The following is a 22,143-nucleotide window of genomic DNA, read 5'->3' as shown; positions in this document are numbered from 1 at the left end:
CTGAGCAGAGGTGGAAGAGGTGTAAAACAAAAGACCCAAAATGTCAGAAGCAATTACCAAAAAATAAGAAGAAAGAAAAGAGAGACAGAAATAAGACCTCTACAGTCTTCTACTTCGATTAAAAGGGTTGCTGAGAGAAACTTGACATTTCAGCTTTGAAATACATAGTGGCAGAGAAAGTACCTTAGTGAAAAGTTTTTAATGACTAGCTGTAAGAGAAAAATATTTTTCCTACTAATATTCAGAGAATCACTTCAAAAAAAATCTCCCCTTCAACCAATGCAGCCCTTTGCCAGCAGCTAACATTAGAGGCATCTGGCAGCGTCTTTCAACACGTGCCTCTCCTGGCCTGCCATCCAACCGGGAGACTGTGGGAGATGCTCCCCATTCCTCAGCCTCGTTCCCTCTTCCTTTCCCCCACCCATTGCCTTGTCAATCCTCTACTTAACAGGTTTCACCGGCCGCACAGCAGATGCAGCCCACGCAGACGATACAGCCGCCGCAGCCCACTGGAGGCCGCCGGAGAAGGGTGGTGGATGAAGACCCTGATGAGAGGAGGAGGAAATTTCTGGAGAGGAACAGAGCCGCTGCCACACGCTGCAGACAGAAGAGGAAGGTCTGGGTGATGTCACTGGAAAAGAAAGCAGAAGAACTCACCCAGACAAACATGCAGCTTCAGGTGCGAGCCACTGTCTATGCCCCCAAGGACACAGAGGCCCTCTTTGTGCTCGCTGCTGCCCCGGCACAACCGCTGCTGCGTGGGAGCGCGGCACTATCAAAGGCGGTTCGTTGAGGTGTCTGTGCTCCAATTAGAGGAATAATTTCATTTTAGCAGGATAAGCCAGGAAAAAGTTGTCTTGGGATTAGAAGCCTTCACTAGACAGAGCTGTATTTATTTTCTTTTCTTGTCACTGTTCTGTGTTTTGTTTTGTTTTTTTTTAAGTGCCACTGCCTTGGCTATAAAGGATTTCTTCAGAGCAGGGCACGTAGCTAAGCCCTAACTCTAAGCCAGTGAGATGGGAGCATAAATTGAAGGGAAGAGAATGAATATAAATTTGAGATTAAAAGCACAGGAATGGTGTCCTTCTTACAGTGTGCACAGAAGTTAGTTTGTGTGTCAGCTTATGGCATCAAATCTGGGAGCCAAGTTGCCTCAAAAGGAGTTAGTTATAAAATAATGTCAAGGACATTCTTCCCATGTTGTGGATCATTTTTTGTTTTCTTCGATCTCAACTTTGTGTAACAGTGCGTTTTATGATTTGTGGCAAACCAAACTCTCTCTTTCTCTTCTAGAATGAGGTCTCCATGCTGAAAAATGAGGTAGCACAGCTGAAACAGTTGTTGTTAACGCATAAAGACTGTCCGATAACAGCCATGCAGAAAGAATCACAAGGATATCTAAGTAAGTAGCTAGTGTGCTTACTCTGTCTCCACACCACCCACAAGAAAACACAGTTTCTAGTTCTTCCCTCCAGAATCCCTTGGCCATATTACAACATGAACCTTTCTTCTCAAACATCATCCAAGCCGTCCCATCTCCTGCCCCTATTTATCCAGCCCTGCTTAAAATCCAAAAAGCCACAGTTTGCATCCAGCCCAGCACTGCTGGTCCCTCCCTGTCCCTCCACCCCACAAGGCGATGCACACGGATGGATGCTGGCTCCCATGTGGAGGATCCCTGTGGAACTCAGAGCTCCAGACCTGCAAGAGTCCTCCTGGGCACAGCGCTGCCAGCACAGTAACATAACTCTCCAAAGGGAAGTTATAAAGGAAAGCATTACAGCCCCCTCCAGCGAAAACGGTACTGTGCTCTGACTGGCGCAGACCAAGCGCGGAGCAGGTTTTCAAGGTTTGTTCTTTTTAACTCTTATCTTGCCTTTTTTCTTCTTTTTTAAATCACATCTGATGCCAACATTGAATCAATTCTGTCTAGCTGACGCATTTTACATGTACGGTAGTTTATGGACAAATTCTTTGCTTGGCTCTAGAGTGGCTCAGAAGAGCCTCTGGGTTAATATTTGCTAGATTGCAGCATTCTCTTAAAATAGAGCCCATTTCTGTCTCGTCCGCATCACTATGCATCTGTCTCTTTAACAGTACTCAAATTAAAAATACATAATTGCATTACATGCCTATCAACTGTTGCTTGAATTAGATTTTCTGTGATGCAGTGCACTACACTGTAATTTTTATTTCTGCTGGAGCGAATAGAGAATTTGGCTTTATAAACCTTAAGATACTGGACTTTTTATACTAGGTGTTGGTTTCATAGCCGTTAAGGTTTTGGTGTTTTTTCAAGGTGCTGGCTCCTACCGTTGGTTTACCATCAGATGACTGAATGTGCGCTCTGTCCCCCATCCTTTTCCAGGTCCTGAGAGCAGTCCTCCTGCGAGCCCGGTCCCAGCATGCTCCCAGCAGCAAGTCATCCAGCACAACACCATCACCACCTCCTCCTCCGTCAGCGACGTTGTGGGAAGCTCCACTCTCACCCAGCTCGCCAGCCACAGAACAGACATCAACCCCATCCTTTAAAACTGGTGGATCAGAAACTGCTAGGGGAAAGTGGTAGCGTATCAAAACGTCCTCTGTGCTAAGGACATTTTTGACCGTAACTCAAGCCTGGAAGATTCCTCAGTTCTTGAAAGACTCTGGCTTTCATTTTTATAGTTATTAAAATGTCTTTTATACTTAGTTACATAAAAGGGAGTTATGCAATTAATATGCTATCAGCTTGAGAAATGCTTTGGTGCTTTCTCCAGTTTTTTTGGTACCAGTTACTTGTTTATAAACCTAACTGTCTCTGTACATAGTCACATTTTCTTCTCACCAATCTAGCCTGAAGCCTCAGAAATACGGAGTTGTGTTAAACTGCAGCTTGTTAGCCAATGTGAGGCATGAAAAGTATTAAACAGAGTCATATGTAGGTAACTAGGAGTAATTAGGCTATAAATATAGAGACAGGGCATCTGCTGACAGCATCATAAAATATGAGTTAGAATTGTGCTATCACCAGAACCTCATCTTTCAACACAGTTACACAGTGTGTGGCTATCGGAACAAACCCAAACTCCAGTAAAGTGCCCTTTTGTCCAGCCATGCTCCTCCAGCTCTCTCCTACCCTGTCCTTTTTGTCCTTCAGTTGTTCTCACAACTCACTTCTCCCTTCCCTAGCCCTCTGCCCTTCTCTTAGCCAGGCTTCCCTCTCCTCCTCCCCGTCTCAGAGAACAGTGATAAACAAGTAAAAACTTCAAGCATACCTAAAAACTGCCAGCACGGCTGCTGCTTTCACTAGCTCTTCATCCACAGCTGGGCTGTACCGAGCTTTTCTGTTTTGAAAAACAGAAATGCTCCTGATTTAGTGCTTTTAATAAACAGGGAAAGGCAAAAGCAGTGCAGTTGCAGGTGAAGCAAGATTGAAAGCCAGCTGTGTTGATGCTAGGAGCCGTGTAAGCTGTTGAGGTAAATGGCTGTGGCACAGTGCAGGCATAGCAAGTAACACCTGAGAATTACAGCAATTCTTTAGCGCTGCCAGTCGTTAACATAGCAAATCCATGTAGTATATAATTCAGAAAAGTTCTGTTCCCTAACCTGCTTACATTGTTCTAGCACTGAAAGCTAACAGCCTCAGATTTCACAGGCTATAAATGAAAAATAAATCAGCGTAACCATTCTGACCAGTTGGAAAAACGCCACTTTTAATTACTGGGGCAAGTCCTGGTCTCTGCAGGCATCCCTTTGGATGTACATGGACTGGCTTTGAGCTGGCAAACATCAGTGGAGCTTCACTGACCATAATGGCACTTATTCCAGTTTACAGCGGGTAAGAAATTGTCTCATAATGACATTAAAAAAAATTTTATCGAGTGTGCAGCCACTAAAAAGTGCTGCAAGAAAGGCAAATTCCACTGCACTCACTGGATAAAATTCAGTCCTGTAAAGAGGGTCTGTAAAAGGGGCTTTATGCCACAATTAAGGGTTTTGTTTGAACTATGTGCCTGCCCCTCAGCACAACGGATTTGCATCCCAGAGTAGTAGCAGTGATTGATGGGGAAATCAGAGGCAGATGATGCCAGTTAATTATGCTTGCCTTTCAATATCCTGGGACCTGGTTTTGCTCTCAAGGCTGGTAGTAGTGACACCTCCTTCGTCTGCCCCAGGGAGCAGGACTGGGCTCTGAATTGGTGATGAACGTTCAAACATTTCAAACTGCATCTTTAATAGCAAAAGATAATTCATGCTATTCCTAGCAAACACTCCAGCCCACAACACGCTTCATTCTGAAGTGAGGTTCTTGTCCTCAGCTGTTTCTTGGTTGCGAGAGGAGTCACAGGTTTTAGTAGGGTGACTCTTCTCAGAGCAGGAAAGAGTTAAACGAGCGAAGTGAGAGGCGCTGTCAGGAGCAGGGCCCTTTTGGAAGGAAAAGCAAAGTTCTGAGGATTGTTTCTGAATTAGTTCTTATCTTGGTAACTAACTTTTATCAGTATTCTTGAACAGCTCTCTTTCCATTTATGCAAATACGTTCAAAAAAAGATTTTTAATGTACAGTGTAAATCTTGACTTGATTATATAGTCTGAGAACCAAAAAAAAAAATTAAGAAAAAATACAAATGTAAAGGATTTTCTATTATATTTTAGACAAACATATACTTTTAAAGTGTTTTAAATACTGAATCTATAATTTTTTTTTTTAATCTCCGGTTGTAATAGCTAAGTGGTTTTGCTTCATCATGGCTCCCAAAGGAACTTCTTTCAAATATGCAGTCGAGCAGAATGTTCCAGCTAATATCCACGATGTAAAAGATAAAACAAGCCTTTCCCCTGTGTCTGAATGTCATCCTTCACTGCGAAAAATAAAATGCCATCACAGGGTTAATTTGCAAACTTTCCCTCTATATGGGTAGCACTTAAATATTGTAAAAAAGTAAAAATCTAAGTAGTTGATAACATTTGAATACCCAGTTGAGCTGCACTGCACTAGAATTATGGTTTAGTTTCATTTTGTTCAGTCTCCTCAATTAAAATATTTAGCTGTTAAACTGAAAGCCTCTACGTTTAAAAGGAAAAAAAAAAAAAAAAAAAGGAAAAAAAATACAAAAACCTTGCCTAAGTTTTGTTGAATTCAGCAACTTGACAGTTTGACTGATGTGTATTATATATAGCTCAATTATTTCTTTTTTTAATGCTAACTAGGCAAGCCAACCGCACATGTTGGCCTAAATGTGTAATTACAATGAAATGTCTCCTCTCTATACTATTGGCCTTTAGGTATAATCATTGCTAGTGATGTGGAAATAAGTAAAGGATGAAAAGCTACTTGCTATTGCTTCTTGTAACTCTGTCACAGGTTCACAGGCCAAGCCAACACACAGCATATTTGTATCAGCTCTATTGGTAAAAGGACCAACTGTGCCAGGCACCTTATATCGCTCGTCAGACTCACTGCCACCTTAAAGCACTCTTGTTTTGCAGGGCAGGGACCCTGCAGCCTTTCCCCAGGCCTTTGGCCGGCTGCGCGCTGGGGCAGCCTGAGGAAGGACTACAGGACAGACCCTGCCCCTCCGCCCCGCTGCGGCCTTCCTCTCAGCACATGGTCGCCGCACTCCCTGTGCTCTTTCGTTTGAGGAGAAACCCTGCTTTTCCACCAGCTGCTGCTGGAGTCTGATGTGCTTTCTCCTGCCTCTCAAGCCCAGCCCGTTGGCAGACTCTGGGCCCCGTCCCACCGCCAGGGACTCGGTGGGGAGCTCCCCTGCTCAGCTTTGCTCGGCACAGGCTTCCTTTGCCGGGAAGAAGCCTGCTCACCTCAAAGATATTTCTGGGGATGACATTTCTTGTTGCATGACAGCGGAAGTACGTTGGAAATCTCAGCCACGGACAATTGCAATACTTTTATCAGAAAGAAACTATGCTGTGATCTAGCTCCTTCTCCCCCGGCCCCTTCCCTGGGTCAACTTATGCAAGCCATATTCATGACACTGCCTGTGGGAGACAAGTAGTTTGTGTGCTATCATGGTGTGTTTTATAAGGACGATGAGGATGATTTATGGAGAATTTTGTGCTGTTTGGAGTTAATTCCTGCTACGAAGCTAAATGTATGCTGCCCATGTTCTGAATAGTGGAAAGTCAATGGTTCAGTGCCTCGGTGCGTGTGGATTTTGTGTGTTAACTGACTCCGTCCTATTAACTAACAAGCCAGCTATAAGTGTTGTTAAATGCCCAACTTTTGAGAATTCATATTTTTTTAAGCGACAATATTTAGTGTTTAAAAGTAGCCTTTTAGTTTAGGCAAAATGTGCTTTTTAGCAGCTAATACCTTTTTTTTAAAAAAAGAAAAAAGCATATAGAGTGAATTTATGAAAACTCATGAGGACCAAAGCAATTTTAAAACAGGAATCTATTAATTTAGTATTCACATAGAATTTTATAAAGTATTTATTAATAAATGTTATTTTAACACATTCCATTTGAACAGTATTCTTGTACAGAATCTGTTTGGTTTTGTTTTTATTTTTTTTTCCTTTAAAGTTACAATATTAGTTTTGCAATAAAGTGCTCTAGGTGTGTGCATCTTAATCTTTCAGGGTCTCAAGCAGAAGATGTCCATCTAAGATGGAAAAGTTTGCTGAGGTCAGTTGTACAGAAATTCCTAGAATTAAATGTTTTCCTTAAAGCAGCATCTGCTTTTTTTTTTTTTTTTTTTTTTTTAATAACAGCAAAGCAAATTACAAACCTTCAGTTGTTTCCTTGTTTCCTTTGTGTTGGGAAATATGCTCTCTTGTTTTAGAAAGCATGGGTCAACATATAACTGGAAAGCCTGCCTTTTATTTTCTCTCTTTTTTTTTTTTAAAGACTGATTATGCCATGGAAGATCTAACCCCATTCTTGTTTCTCTCCTAATATCACATAGTGAGTTGCACTATACTGCCTTATCATTGCTTCTTCTGTCCTCTTACTAAGCAGCGTTCCTTAGATGTAGACCATTGAAACTCCATTATGCATCAGATAAAGTTACTGAAGGGGGAAGAAGAAAAAAAGATTGATCTGTAGACATGAAAACTAAACTGTGCCTATAAAACAAAAACAGTTCCAACTAATTAGTTCCTTGTTTCTACGTTTCAATTATTTATATTATTTTAAAATTGCACTTTAGCTCTCGCTCTCTTGCTCTCCCTTGTTAAGTCATTTATAATTCTCTTGTAAGATGTTTGCACCAGATACATTTATATGCTTTCACTGGTGGCATATCTACAACTTGTCTCTCACACCTGCCCGAATGGAGAAGCTGAAAACAACCAGGTCTGCAGTGTGACTTAGACTTTACACCCTCTTCATGATAGCATATAAATGTTTAATTATGCAAAGTGTGTGAGGCAGCATCTAAGCTAGGTTTATAATCTCTCATCCTGAGAACCAAAGTGTCCTGTATAGCGTAAGGTCAGGAGACTGGCTCTGTGGTGCATGATAATGCACTTTGACTGTTGTCCAACCCACAGTAGCTGTGACGCTGCAGTGATAACAGTGGCCATACTGTGTATTAAAAGTCAAAATCAATAAAATATGTTGCCTTATAACTTGACTAGGGACAGCACCTTTAAAAAAAAAAAAAAGACTAACAAAAGAGACTAAAAACTTCTAAGGACAAATAAAGCAATAAAATCTTAAGCGATCTAAACACCAAAAAAAAAAAAATCATTCCTTTTTTCATCATCTGAAGTCATCATCTTACTGCAAAGACTGTTTATATCAGTAACGTTTTTTCAGAGCTTACAGTTATCTGTTTTATCAGTGGCTTTACACACAAAGCTAAATTGCTTACTGTTGTTGGTTTTACATAGCTTTCAGAACTACTTTATAACAAATCTTGAAACTCTGTGAGGCCAAAAATGTCAGTGTTTGCATATACTCACAATAAGATTGATTCGCTAAGTGGAAATCTGATCCTTTCCCAGGCTCTCCTTGGACTGGAATCAATAATTGCAACTTGCTATATTTAGGCTGATGTGAAATACCTGGTATTCAGGATCTCCAGTTCTATATTTATGCAAATTAAGTGTTACTTATGCTATGTTTCCCTGGGTGGAACTTTTCCTGACCCTCCCCCCAAAACAGCATGCCAGCTCGTGTTGCAAGACCATGAGACCCAAATCTCTTTTTGGCTAAAATATGTGCAGCAGTTTTCTGAATGAAGACTGTAAGCTCATTTTGCCTTTACAGCAATTGTAGCAGAGTCAGGAAAGAAGGGACGGGGGACTGATAGTGTATCTGAAGGGAAATGTTTTCATTTCTGGATTCTAGGAAATTCCAGAGAATTTCTTCCCCCAAACCCATAGGAGCTGGGATTGCAAAGATATCAGAGACAGCCTTTACTATGCTTCCAAAAGACAAAACATTTTGCATGCAAGGTGTGTTCACTCTTCTGAGTGAGAGTAATTGCCACCGAGGGCTTTGCCAACAGCTTTATAATCTGAATCCAGTGTTTCCCAGCCCATGTTGGTGAGCTCTGTACTTTTCTCTGTAACAGCTCAATTTAAACACTGGGTAGCAATCATCCGTGAAAGTCACTTCTTTGGAATATTGTCATTGTTAAGGAACTTTTAGCACTGCTTGGAGTAAGCCTAAACTATCGAAGTTTATATATAAATATATATATATTATATTAAAAAAGGTGCTGTCACAGTAAGTTTTGGGCTTGAGGTTGTTTGTATTGTATGCAAAGGTTTTATGTTTGTTTGTCTGTTTTATTCTGTAAAGCAACCACCTTCCTTACCGGAGGGAGATAATTTTTTTTTTTTGGTACATAAGTGTAAATACTTGCTGCAGCATTTAATATGTTTAATTTTATGTTAAGCTTTTTGTTGCATTGTGAACCCATTATTGTTGCAAATGGACAATGAGTTCATTGAGACTGTTCAACTAGGTCAGATTTTTACATCTCTTTCTAGCTAGAAGAGACAGGATTTTTGTGCATTTGTACAAATGTTAATAATATCACTGCAATTCCAATATAATAAAGCACTCAAATACAAATATTTCCAGTAGTTTGGCTGTGTCTATAGCCCAGATATTTTATGATACAGATAACTCCTGCAAGTTAACCACGCTGCTTGTCCATTGTTTCTATTCTTAGACAGATCTGGTGGCTCATGCCTTCTTTGTACTTAGCTGACCACGCGAAATCTCTGATCTTCCCCAAAACTGCTGGGGGATTGGGGTGCAGGGCAGCACCCATGTGGCTGCAGGAGCAAGGCCACCCTGCTGACCACACTGCACAGGGCCACCACGTGTCTACCAGAAGACCTGGGGCCTTGCAGGAACAAGGTCTCTGAAGGTTTTCCACGTGCAGAGGCTGCAAAGCCTCAAACAAATAGACTGATGTGGTAGAGCCTAACATAAGGCCTCCGCATAAGGAAGAGACAAGCTGTTATTTTACTTTTCCTTGCAGCTGGAGTGTGCTTATATCAAAATACACTCTATGCTTGTTATCCTGCCAACCTTGCCTCTTGCCAAAAGCTGCCTGGAAATGGATTTCCTGCTGGGCTAATTAGCTCTAATTGTGGTGCCCCTGTTATCTTGCCAACCTCATTTCTCACTATAAATTGGTCCAATACAGACCTTGGCACAATGAACAAATAGTAACCTGAAATTTGTCAGGCTGAACCCATCCTTAGGTTCACACGATGCTATGACTGTGCTGCCGTGCTGGGGCAATGACCTGATGGCTGTGACCACAACCCATAATGTGCAGTCTTGCTGCAGAGACAAGCCTGCCAAGAGAACCTGTTTGTAGTGTCACCCTGTAGGAGATGTCCTAGGCAGTCTGCAGGGATGCTCCTTGGAGGCCTGGCATGGGTGCAGGTCCTGCTGCTCTCCCCCTGGGTTTTTGAAAGGCTGGATCTGGCCAAGAGCACTTGCCTCCTAAAATGGGTAGGAAAAAGGCAGAGCCATGCCATTCTCTCTTTGTAAGTGCCAGAAGATGAGGCTGTAGATGTACATGACTCCCTCTCCAAGGGGTTCCTGAAGACATGTCCCCACACATCAAGGCACAGCGTTATCTAGAGTAATTTCTGAGGCCATAAACCTCTGAACTGCCTTTTAAACAGAGCTGTCACACCACTGCCTAACCTGGGCAGGGCTTTTGCTCTGTGACCAAATACTGGAAGAGAATCATAATAACTATAAAAATAGATGCCTCCCATGAAGGCATATCACAAGACTTTGTTATTGTCCTCACAGTTATATTTACACCTGACTGTATGAGCTAAGCAAGATGTATTCGAGCTGAGGTAACACTGCCCTTTGCAGCTGATTCATGGTTTCCCAAAGCTGGACACAGCATTTGTTGCTCCTCCAAGCAGTCCGCTGTTACTACTGCTCTCCCCAGGTTGCTCTGGACAGCAGTCATCAAAACAAAGTTATTATTAGGGGAAAATGAATTGGTGACAGCAAAAGCTCCAGACCCTGTCCTTTCTTTGTGGGGAGGCAGGCAGATGGAGGATGCATGGGGTCGGTGAGATAGATGCCCTGACTTGCATCAGCTGGACATAGTCTTCTAGCATGAGGATGGAGCAGAAAGCAGACATTTGTGCTTTTTCAGCTGTTTTTGAGTTGATTTAAAAAAAAAAAAAAAAAAAAAAAAGCTGCTTGGGAAGAAGGTAAGAAAGTGTGGCCAGATTTTCTCCCCCACCAGCAACACTTGCCAGCCATAACTCCGGCACTGTACTGCAGGCCCACCTTTAGACTTGTCCTATGCACCCTAGAGCCAGCACTGCTCAGCTGAAGGCACATGATGGGCTCATTTAGAGGGAAAAAGCTTTACTCCCTGCAAATAGCAACTAGTCACTGAGGCCCCGCTGCAGCATGGGGACTACTGCTGGAATGACTCTGCTGCACACGTTATCATTGCAGAAAGGCAATGGGAAATGTGCTCAAGGTTTAAACTAAAGCTTCCTGAGAGGTAAGCTCAAGGAGTCAAAAAATAAAGCAAACGAGAGTGGGAAAGAAAGGATCCAAATTAAAACAGGACCGTCAGCACCCTCTTGATCAGTGCAAGCCAGGGAGGCCTCAGGGCCTCCTGCTGAATTCTTTGGTCTGCTTTGTTATTGCAAGTGGCCTAACTTCTTGTGCCTGACCTACCGAAACAGGGGCATGGGTTTTAGCAATGGTAAGCAGGGCATTAGTGCTTGTCATTTGCTTAACCCCCCTTCCTGCAGCAGTCTTTGCACCATTTTTCCTCCAGCCTGCTCTGTCCTCCAGTGCAACATAAAACCACGTTATGAGGCTGACCCCACAAAGCTGATAAAATATTTAAGAAGTGCGTGCTGATCGTGTTAGGTAAGCAAATACCCTGAGAGACCCACCATTAGTGAACCTAATCAGCCCGTTTCCCAGGGACGTGCCGCAGCACCACATGAGCAGCCTCAGCTTGAGCTGCCCTTCCTAAAGCAGGGGCACGAAGGGCTCTTCTGCAGAGATCTGAGGAATTTGTAACCTGCCTGCGCTGCTATAAAAGCAAGTGATAAAGCTGTAGGCATACAAAGGGATGATATGGATAGATGTAGAAGATGCAGCTGTATGAAGTAGATACACAGATGGTACAGATGTGTGTGTATAGACAGCAGGTCAGTAGGTGTTTCCATAGGGTGTTGCATTCAGCTGACAGCAGAGCAAGTTAAAAGAAACGCAAATACTTGACATAACTTGTCAGTTCATGTAGGAAATTGAGTCAAGAAATAAAACAAGTCAAGACAGAAACAGATTAATTTCAATCTGGGGCCCTTTGGATTACGATGGATCTCCCAAGGGGGCAGGCGGCTTTGTGCAGAAGGGCTCTACATCCTCCTTCTGCCTTCCTTTTAGTTTCACTAATCGCTTTCATTCTGGTGTGATCCATAAGATCCATAGTGACGGCTGCTGATCCAGATGAATTCTCTTGTTTTGCTGTGGCTGTTCTTCAAGGAGGAGAGCACCGCATGCTGAAAGCAGTGCTGCAGCCATATGCAGCCCTGCTGCACCTCTCCAGCAGTGTCTCTGCTCCCCAGCTGGACCTGGCCGAGGGACACTTCCAGGACAGGCCGTTGGCTGATGAAGGACGGCAGCTGGCAGAGGAAGCCAAGGACAGCTTCTAAATGCAAGCAGCATAGGGAGGAACAAAAAAATATTAATTTTAAATGGATTCAGGCTGGCCTTGGAACAAGGCGGGCAAATGTCCAAGCTTGTCAGAGGGAGTAATGAGGGCATTTAAATGAGATGTGTCACCCACCTGCGACTGTGCCCTGCTGCATGTCCCCGTCACCTCAGGGAGAATGCTATAATTACCCAGGGACGTAGGTAAACATAACCGTCTTCATTTCCCCCCAGCAGCACACAGAGAGGAATAGAGTGACAGAGCAAGGGACAGAAAACAGAAAATGGGAGCTGGGCCCCACTTCACAGCCCCTTTTCCTGCCCTCAGTAGCAGACAATCCGTCAGGGCCCAGCCAGAGGACTTCAGGCCATCTGAGCCCCACTGCTGGAGGCACAACCACACAGCTCTGGCTAGATACCCCCATCCCAAGGAAACAGGCTGGTTTGCTTTCCACTTGTCTTCTTCAAAGCTCTAGCCAAGCTCATCTTCATTACAAGGTCATTATAACAGCGAGGTTCTTCCTATTATGATTTTCTCTTGGATTAGATGGAGATACTTTTCACGCTGTAAAAAGATTCTCCAGTTCTGACACATCTTTGTTATTCGTCCAGCCAAGAGCTCATGAGATTTGTCACAGCAATGCAAAGCTGTATCAGCCTTCAAATAAATGCTGCAGCCACGCACAGAGGTGCGGGGAGAGCCCTGCAGCATCATTACCCAAACTCACACATGTTTATAATCCAGCTGGTGGGAGGGAAGCATTCCCTTGGCCGTGGATACCACCGATTTTCTCCTTAGGTTCCAATTCTGTAACTCCTATTCATCTGAAGATAAACAAGCTTTTCAGGCAGGGAAAGAGGGCTTTGGGAGCCGGCTCTAAGGCTTTTCATGTATTCAGTTGTCACTTGCCTTTTACATTCAAATTCTGATGGGTCAGGTTTCCTAGACGGTGTCTTTCAACACCTAATAACTCACCCTGCAAGCTCCAGCACGAATGCACACATCTCCTTATCAAGCTTGAAACAGTTTTTTTTTTTAATTATTATTTGAAAGACACTGTTCGATGTTCTCTCCCTCTGCATTTATACTGGTTCCTTCACGAGGATTATTTATGTGGAATTTCTTTCCCATTACACTGTTGAAAATATCACCATCACCTGTTTCAGCAGCAGATTTCTGGGGTGAACGCAGAAATATTTTGAGGAATTCAATCATCGCTATTTGTTAATGGAAAATCTAGTAACTGAAGTGGGGGGTTTTTAAACCACAATAAATTTTATATTTGTTACTGCTGGATTCCCATTAAACACATTAATTACAGGAATGTTTAATGAAGCAAATAAAAAAAAAAAAAGCCAAAACCATTATATATAGAGCACTGTGAAAAACAAGGTATTCAGCAGAGTGTGTTCTCATATACTCTTAATAAAAGACATTACCTTAAGGTAAAAACCCAATAAAACATACCATAATGTGCTATGGGACCCACCATTGATTTACAATGCATTACTCCTTTAGCAGTAAGCAACATTTGCACAATACACAGCAAGTTTTTATGTATTTTTACGTAAGACTTTCTTCCTCCTAACAAAGATTTATTGAATTTCCCCAGAGCATATTCATTTTCTAAAAAGTTCTTTGTTTTGCTCTACTATATTAGTTGTAATAAATGCAAGGATTTCATTCTTTATTGACACTTGTAGTATTAAAATTGCAAAAAACGGTGAGGGCCAATGTCACGGTATTTTCTATAGAAGTATTACTCTCTATGTCCTACGATACCAAATGCACACAGTTTGGACTGCAATTTCACAAAGCTATAGCACAGTGGGCAAAGTCTAGAAATACACGGTCAAATTATAAAGTCCCAGTGTCTAATTCCTCCGAGGAACTATAAATGAGCAACTTTTAACACAACACCTCCAGTTACCCCCAATTTAAAAGATGAATATGCAAAACCCATACCAATCTAACCACTGAAAATGTTAAATTATGCATAACACGATGAACATGGGTTGAAATCCTTTAAGAAATAAAAGAGGATTCCCTGAAATGCGCTTGCCAGTCCTTCACATGTCATCAAAGACTGTTTTTCAAGCACGATGTAATGTCTCATGATATAATGGAACAGTTCTCGGTGTTCTGTGTTAGTCACACTGGCTGTTATAGTTGGCACAGGGTCCTCCCCATGTTCATTTCTCAGAAGGATTGAAAAGTTTCTGTTTGCTCTCTGATTCCCATTCACTCAACTGTGAAATCCCTCAGGACCCCAGCCTGGTTTTGGAAAGGCCCCCTTCTGCCTCAGCCTCACCTGTAATAACGAGAGGGTAACATACAGTCCCTCACCCTGCAGCTCCATGCACACACATGCAAGGGACCAATCCAATGAAGTCCTGAGGTTTGCCTCCACACGGGCTCTCATTTGTGCAAGACTTGGCCTCCCATTGGAATGGTGCAAGAGATTTCCAGGGAATAAATGCCCCTCTCCTAGCTTTGGTCACCTGAGAAGCCTCTGCTTACCAGACAGCAAGTTTGCTCTATGCTTGCACACCTTTGGCACAGCAGAGCAGGGCAGAGCTATCTCCTTCATTTTTCAGTGCCTAAGGTCAACCAAGGCATTTAGAAGCATGTGGGATGCCAGGACCCACACCAAAGCCATGGGATTTCTGCATTTTCTTTTTCACTGGTGCTTTCTAGTGTTTGAGAAAGAAAATGCCCTCCTTGTGACTGGCCACGTGCACTTGGTTTGTGTGAAGGAGATCAGGGTCCATACAAAAAATAGGTTTACATTAATGGTTACCGCAGCTTTTCAACACCCCTGTTCAACTCCAGCAATTTGAAACAAACCAACCTCTCTTATTTAGGTAAGCCAGGGGCTGGGGAATGGGAGGGAAGGGAAGGGAAGGGAAGGGAAGGGAAGGGAAGGGAAGGGAAGGGAAGGGAAGGGAAGGGAAGGGAAGGGAAGGGAAGGGAAGGGAAGGGAAGGGAAGGGAAGGGAAGGGAAGGGAAGGGAAGGGAAGGGAAGGGAAGGGAAGGGAAGGGAAGGGAAGGGAAGGGAAGGGAAGGGAAGGGAAGGGAAGGGAAGGGAAGGGAAGGGAAGGGAAGGGAAGGGAAGGGAAGGGAAGGGAAGGGAAGGGAAGGGAAGGGAAGGGAAGGGAAGGGAAGGGGAGCTTTGCATTCCACATTCCTTCTGTTTTTACTGGTAAACTCTGCCTGGCTCTGAAACACAGAAATGGAGGTCTGATAACACTGGAAGAACTTCATCAGCAAGTGTTGAAGGGAAGAGGGAAGTTTGCTCAGGAAGTCAGCCAAGATGATCTCCTTTGTGCGATCAAGAAACTGAAGGTCTTGGGGAGTGGCTTTGGGATTACCCCTGTTGGTGGAACGTATCTGTACCAGCTGAACTGTACATGGATCACACGGTTGTCTTGCAGCTTGCAGAGAAAAAAGGCTATGTAACAGTTGGTGAGTTTGCCCCCTACTCTCAAACCTGTGGCCTTAAATTAAGGTTGTCAGTGAGCTGAGCGAGGCCACCTCTCTCTCCTTTACCAAATAGGCAGGTGGCAATAGACAAACTCAGATGGTGCTACAGATGCCATCTCTCCTGGGTCAAGCCTGCACTAACCTGAGGTGCTGCTGGCTGTGGGCTTCATTGGATGCAGGAGGACATGCTGCCAACATGGCAAGTACCAGCTCAGCTCAGTTGGCATGGACAAACTTAGAGTGGCTTAGCTTGGCAGAGCACAACTTGGCTTAACATGGCTCAGCAAAGGTTTGGCTCAGCATGGCATGGCACAGCTTAGCTTGGCTGGTGTTGGACTGGCTTAGCATGGTTTGGCACGGCTTGGCAAGGCATGGCTTGGTTCGGTATGGCATGGGTCCGCTTGGCAAGGCAAGGCTCTGGCGCAGCACAGCTCAGCTCGACGGATCTTGGACGGGTGCTTAGCACAGCTCAGCGCAGTTTGGCGCGGCACGGCTAGTCTGCTCTTGGCCGGGCCGAATACGGCTCGGCACGGCTCAGCACAGCACAGCGCGTTCCCTGTCCGGCCGTGCCCCCCTGTGGCGCTCCCGGGAAGCTCAGCCCACTGCGGGGGCACCTGGGTTTCGCTGAGCCATATCCCAGGATGCTGAAGTGATGCTCTGATTTGCGTCATGATTTTATATATTTTTATTTCCTCGGGACCTCTCTTCAGTTTGATGGAGAACACCGACGAGCCTCGTGTGTTCCGTGAGCTAAAATCTCAGCCTTCCCTCAGCGCTACCCAAAGGGGTGGCAAATGGAAAAGTCGACAAGAAAACTCACGGATGGAGGAAGGCTCCCGAGCACCCATCACAGCAGGAGGAAACCTGTCACCTCTCCAAAGGGTATGGGGTGGGCCAAGTGGAACCTGCGTGGGAAATCAGAGAGGTGTTGATGAGACCTGGCAGAGGTGTCAGACATAGGCTGAGCTCTGGGAACTGGGAGGAAAGCTGTGTGCTTCAGTGTTTAATTCTTTGTGCTTTGTTTTTCCCACTGCCCTAATCAGCAGTGAGAAATTTGTGTTAATTGGCAATAAATAACAAAGTAAAAATTCCACAAATTGAGACTGTTTCACCCGTATCACCCTGAGCACATTATATTGGCTGACGTGAAGAAGGAGGCCATCCCCCCCAGCACCCGTGCCCACCATAAATCTACCCCAGTGCCACACGCTCTGCACTCATCGTCCTGAAAACTCCATTATTCACCACAAAAGTTACTCATGCATTTGCAAGGATATAATTCATCTTTCGCCAATCTCTGACAGGGATCTGGTGAGTTATCGTTGGGTTATCAATGCTTGAGGCATCAGTGGGAAGAGCAGGCAGTAGAAATCCAAATCTTTTTGTCACGTGGGACTTCTGAAAGCAACCAGATGAGTCTTGACTACAAATATTTGAAGGTTCTCAGGCCATTTCCAAAGCAGTGTTCACTGTGGGTAAAAGCACTGAGACATGAGGTTTAGAATGCAAGAGAAATCTCAAATATCTGAAAAAAAGTCTGAGGATGCAGTTGTCTTACAGATGAATCATGTAAGTAAATAGAAGAGACAAATATTGTAATTTTTCATCAGTTAATTGGCTTTCTCCATTTTGCTGCGTTCCAGAAATTCACTTTTATTGAAGGGATCCTTTTTAAGAGAACAATGAAGATATCTTTCCTTATACCCTTCTTTAGAGTGAACGTCCAACGCAGACAGAGCCCAAACAGTTAGAGCAGCCCAGATAGTCATGCTGCTGAAAGTGGGTTCTGCTGCAAACTGCTTTGAAAAAAGTAGTTATTTGGTCAAAAGCAAGGCTGAAATTCTCCTTCTTTGTACCAATACTCCATTATGACACAAAAGCTACCTGTGCACAACACTGATTTTTTATGCCTTTGCTTAACTTTTATTGCTGTGGGACTATTTATGGTAGTGGAGATAAGCACATAAGTCATAAGTGTTTGCAGAAACCAGGCTTATCTCAAGGCTGCATTAGCAGGATTCAGGGCACTCAGCAGACACGAGTCGCTTTCTCTCAGGAACCAGAGGGTGAGCAGCCTCCGAGCTTCAGATCTCCTTTTCCACTCAAACTTTAAAGTTAAAACTTCAAAAGTCTCCACTAAGAACCTTCAGGGATTAATGTAATTCATTCTTTCCTGTCCAAGTTTTATGTTGTGAGGCTGTTACGCTGCTCACCGCAACTGCGAGCTCTTGGCCAGAGCCAACTGGTTCAGTTTATTTTATCAGGGTGTTTACCTTATTAAAGTAATAACAAAGGAGGATGATTGCATTAATTACTACATCAGACTAGCTGCCACAGCACTCCCCCTCCAACCCTCAAATCAATTAGTTGCATCTGGAACTAAAGTGACCGAATGGTTTTTTATTGTTATTCTTTATCCCTCTTTTTAAAAAAAATCCATTTTGCCATTAACAGTGTCACTTCGAGTGAAAGCCATTGTTCATCATGGAAAGATTTAGATGGTTTCCTAACGTGTGGTAAGAGGTTCAAGGCTTGATTCATGGTTACTCAGAACCTTCTGTAGTGATATATGCCCCACAAAGTGATTTTAAAATACCTCTATTTTCAACTGATAGCAGTTTAAGCTCCCTTTACCTTGGTGTAATTGGTTACAGGGGTGCCAGCAGCAGCAAGCCTTGGAGGCTGCCACATCTCTGTGAACAAGTGATACTACTGCTATCAAAAAGATGTAGATCCAGCATTAAGAAGATGACCAGAAATAGCAGTCTTGTTTTTAATTTTAGTTCTAGCTTCCAAAAGAAACTATGGTTATGTATCTTATGCAGGGGAGGGAGAATACGTCTTCTACCTAATAACTTTTAGTTCGCTGGACAATTTCAGAAATGAATGGGCAGTTGTCACAAAGCTCCCACAAGTTTTATAACAGGAGGCAGCTGGAGAAATAAAAGGATGAATGCTTGCCCATCGGTCAGGTGGAAAATGAAGATGTGAGCAGTGTCCCCCCATTCCAGCCTGTGGCTCAAACTCACGGTTCCCCAGTTCCAGGAAAGCATGGACTAAATGTGCAATTATGTGGCACTGGGGACACTGGCTTCTTGCTCCTCTACGCAGTTCACAGCAAACAAGCATCCAGGATGTTTCTGGGACCCTGAGAATCATACACATGTGTAACCAGTGCTTTTTAAGGGCATTTTCACATTAGAAAAAGGAGAGTTTCTTTAGTAGAAGCTGCATGCAGAGACTGCAGCAAGAAGAGCACAGCCTCCTGCAGAGATAAACAGCAGCTTCGTGGGTATTCTTGGCAGTACCCTACCTCTGTCAGTGGCAGCAGTAGGGTCAGAGGATGGCAGTGGAGCTGGCTGGTGCTTTCCAGCTGTGGCTTTATCTGAACCATATCATGAGCAGTTCAAAAAGAAAAGACCTCGAGGCTTCTCTAAGCTAAGCCAGTTGTTTACAAAGAGCTCACAAGGGCAGAGGACAGCAATACTAAGCCTGTCATCTCCTGTCTTCAGTATTCTGCCTACCACCAGCTGCAGCAGCCACTGGGGCTAGAGATTTCCCAACAATGGAATAAATTGCATCGTGGGAAGATCCATTTCACTCTGTCCCATTGTTCTAACAGTACAAAATGTGTCAGTGCAGCGGAGAATCTATCTGGCTGTTCACATCTCTCACAACTTCTAATAGGTTTCAGCAAGAAAATGTGTTGCTTGCCCCATTTTCTTGAGAGTGCATATTCCCAGAGACATTCAGTAAGGTTTTTGAGGGAAGATAACATTGCATATTGGACTTAGGTTGGCTGAGATGGGGAAATGCAGGAGAGACCTCAACCCTATGCAGTAGGGGTGATCTTCACTGCAAAATTACCAAGGTGAGGAAGATTACTATTTGATGTAAGTAACAACCTCAGTGCCACCATTGCATTCAACTAACAGGAACAGGAAATTCACTGGTATCTCTGGGTCAAATTCAGTTAGAGGATGCTTCCATTTGGCTTCCATTTCCCTCATTTGGGCCTCGTGCATGCCTCTAAGAGTGGTATTTGGCCCCAGAAGAGAAATTGGCACTTCTGTTACAAGCAGAAGCATTTGGTATGCCTCATATGGGATTTCATTCCTGGATGGAAAAACCTGGGGAGATCAACAGGGTTCCTTTGTTGCCCAGTGATTTAAGGTGTGTTGATTTGCATGACTTCATCTTCCACCTTCCAACACACACGAGTCTTTACTGCATTAACCCAAAGGAAAGAGGGGCAGCAGAGGATTCAGAGAATGGGTCCATCTCATACAGGTTGTCCATGTATGCTGGTATTTACAATACTGGGGAATTTGCGTGTTTAGCAAGAAAAAGAAAGGAGCCCACCCACCATCACTGCACCCTGGTGCTCATGGTATTACGCTATGCAAGTAGTAGATGGTATGTTTGTGTTTCAAAGAGTGTTTCAAAGCCAAGTGTGGTAAAGAAAATACCTAGTGTGATAATAAATCACTTATGATGTTTACAATCTTACAAAATGGGAATGGTTGAGGATTTTCAAGTTTCACTCCATGTTTTCTTTCAAAGGGACAGGAGGAAAGTTTTTAATTTGTTGTGGAGACATGTAATTTTCATGTTCATGTTGTGTCCTTAATTATTGCATTTAGAGCACTTTTAGCAGAATTTTCTTCCATTGCAATACCTTCTAAAATGAAGAATTAGATTCCATGCTGGTTTCTAATGCTAGAAGCATTTTTATCTTAAAGAAAAATTGTGTTTATGGCCAGAGGATATCACTGGGACTCAGGACATGTAAGGAAGGACTCAAGTGCCTAAGTACAGGCACTGAATGCAACAGATGCAAAGTCACTTCCAATGTTTTGATGTTTGAAGACACATCCTTGATGCTGACAAATGTGACTATGTCATCCTATAGCACATTTGCAGCCACTGGAAATGTATGTGAAGGGCAGACAGTGTCTAAAATGGCACTGCTTACTATGCCTTGGCAATAATGCTGCACATTATTTTCATAGATGACTGCATAGGACTGAAGTTCTTCTGGTTCTAGATTAAATGAGAAACACAAGAAAATACGTATGCGTGTCTTGCTTATTTTATCCTAGTCTGCCTCTTACCATAAACTCAGTTCTCATACAGACTGGTGTCTCTTCTGTAGTAGTACTACAGTAAGAAATAGTAAATTTTATAGCAATCTTTAGCTCAGTGATTCATCACAAAGCTGGAGATTACATCCTTTAATACAGGCAGGTAATCTTTTAAAATCTTAGATACTCTTCAGGTACTCAGATTTTTTCTTTTCCCCAGTACTGCATGGCATATGGCACTGATGTCTATGTGATCGATAGGTGTTTATTTAAAGGCTACAAGGGCATAACCCTTTGAAAGCAGAGATTAACAGCAAATTGACCAAAGAAAACCTAAATTGAGTTGGTATGTGTTTGATGACATGAGTGTACACTTCAAGAAGATAAATATCCAAAAAAAAAATTATGAAAAAATATGGAAAGAAGCAGGTAACACTCTACTGGTAGGCCAGGAGTTAGAGCAATACTGGTTGGGAACATCAGTTGATATAAAATGGGAGAGGAGATGGCATCTCTATGAAGAAACAGATATCAAGTAGATTGGAGAGTATTTTTTTTTTTTATTCTATTGACACTGGACTAAACGTATGTGAATGAAGCAAAAATGCTGAGTCACAGCCTGAACCAGTAATCGAGCACCTGGTGGGAAGGCAGGGCCAGCCCCAGGGGAGCTCAGTGCAAGCAAGGGGATCCACCCCTTCCCAGACCTCATTTAAGGGTTGGCAGTGGAGGTGAGGGTGTCTCCTTTGGAGGTTCCTGCTTACCTGAGGCTTGTCTAAGGTAAGTAGTTTGTGGGTTTTTCTTTTTCCTCTTTCTTTCTGTGTTCATAGCTGCTGCATTTGGGCTTGTCCTTGTTTGCTGCAGCCAAAGGCTTTGCTGCTCTGCTGTTATTGTTGTACTTTCCACCATGTTATAGTGAGCAAGGGACATTTCCTTCTATTTTGTTGCTGAGACAGATTTTTCAGGTGGGAAACTCAGAGAAGAACCAGGGAAGGAAAGGATGTTTAAAAGGCATAAAGATATATTCCAGGAGCATTGGCTTCATGTAATTTAGCTCATGTAACCAGGATGTTCCAATTGAGAAGAGTCAATGACCTTCTCAACAGTTCTAGAATAGTTACCCCAGAGAAACCCAAGACTAATTGAGCTTGTGTTCTTGTAAAGGAAATAAAAACATCTTCAAACAAAACCCATTAGGTACTGTTTCATAGACTCTCCTGGTTTTGTTTTACTTGTTTATTTGGCCTAGGAATTACATTTTCTAAATGGAGCTTTACTTTGACACTGCAAAGAAAAGGACTAAATTTTACAGAATCATGAAAACTAGAACTCCTTTGGCTGGCCAGAGTGGTACCATTTTCTATGGCCTCATTTGGAGAAGAACTGTTTAAAGGCTAAATTGTACCCATAACTAGGAGCATGCAGTTCTTGCCAGTGTCACTAGAAGTTCCACGT

The 22,143-nt window shown here is 43.2% G+C and overlaps 1 protein-coding gene across 5 annotated transcripts in view; it reads left to right on the top strand.

The window, feature by feature from the left end:
• Positions 1-2,532, top strand: part of CREB5 (cAMP responsive element binding protein 5) — a 241,362-nt gene extending 238,830 nt beyond the window's left edge. For all 5 annotated transcript variants that reach the window (XM_031590159.2, XM_090142630.1, XM_090142631.1 and 2 more), the window contains 3 exons: positions 452-679; positions 1,294-1,402; positions 2,369-2,532. In XM_031590159.2, the coding sequence (XP_031446019.1) occupies positions 452-679; positions 1,294-1,402; positions 2,369-2,532 (501 nt within the window). The remainder of the gene's footprint in view (positions 1-451; positions 680-1,293; positions 1,403-2,368) is intronic.
• The last annotated feature ends 19,611 nt before the right edge of the window (positions 2,533-22,143 follow it).

The sequence above is a fragment of the Phasianus colchicus genome, chromosome 6 (genome assembly GCF_987193195.1).
Source record: "Phasianus colchicus chromosome 6, bPhaCol1.hap1.1, whole genome shotgun sequence".
Classification (NCBI taxonomy): Eukaryota; Metazoa; Chordata; class Aves; order Galliformes; family Phasianidae; genus Phasianus; species Phasianus colchicus.
Note: the sequence above shows the minus strand (reverse complement) of the source record. Positions and strands in the feature narration are given on the sequence as shown.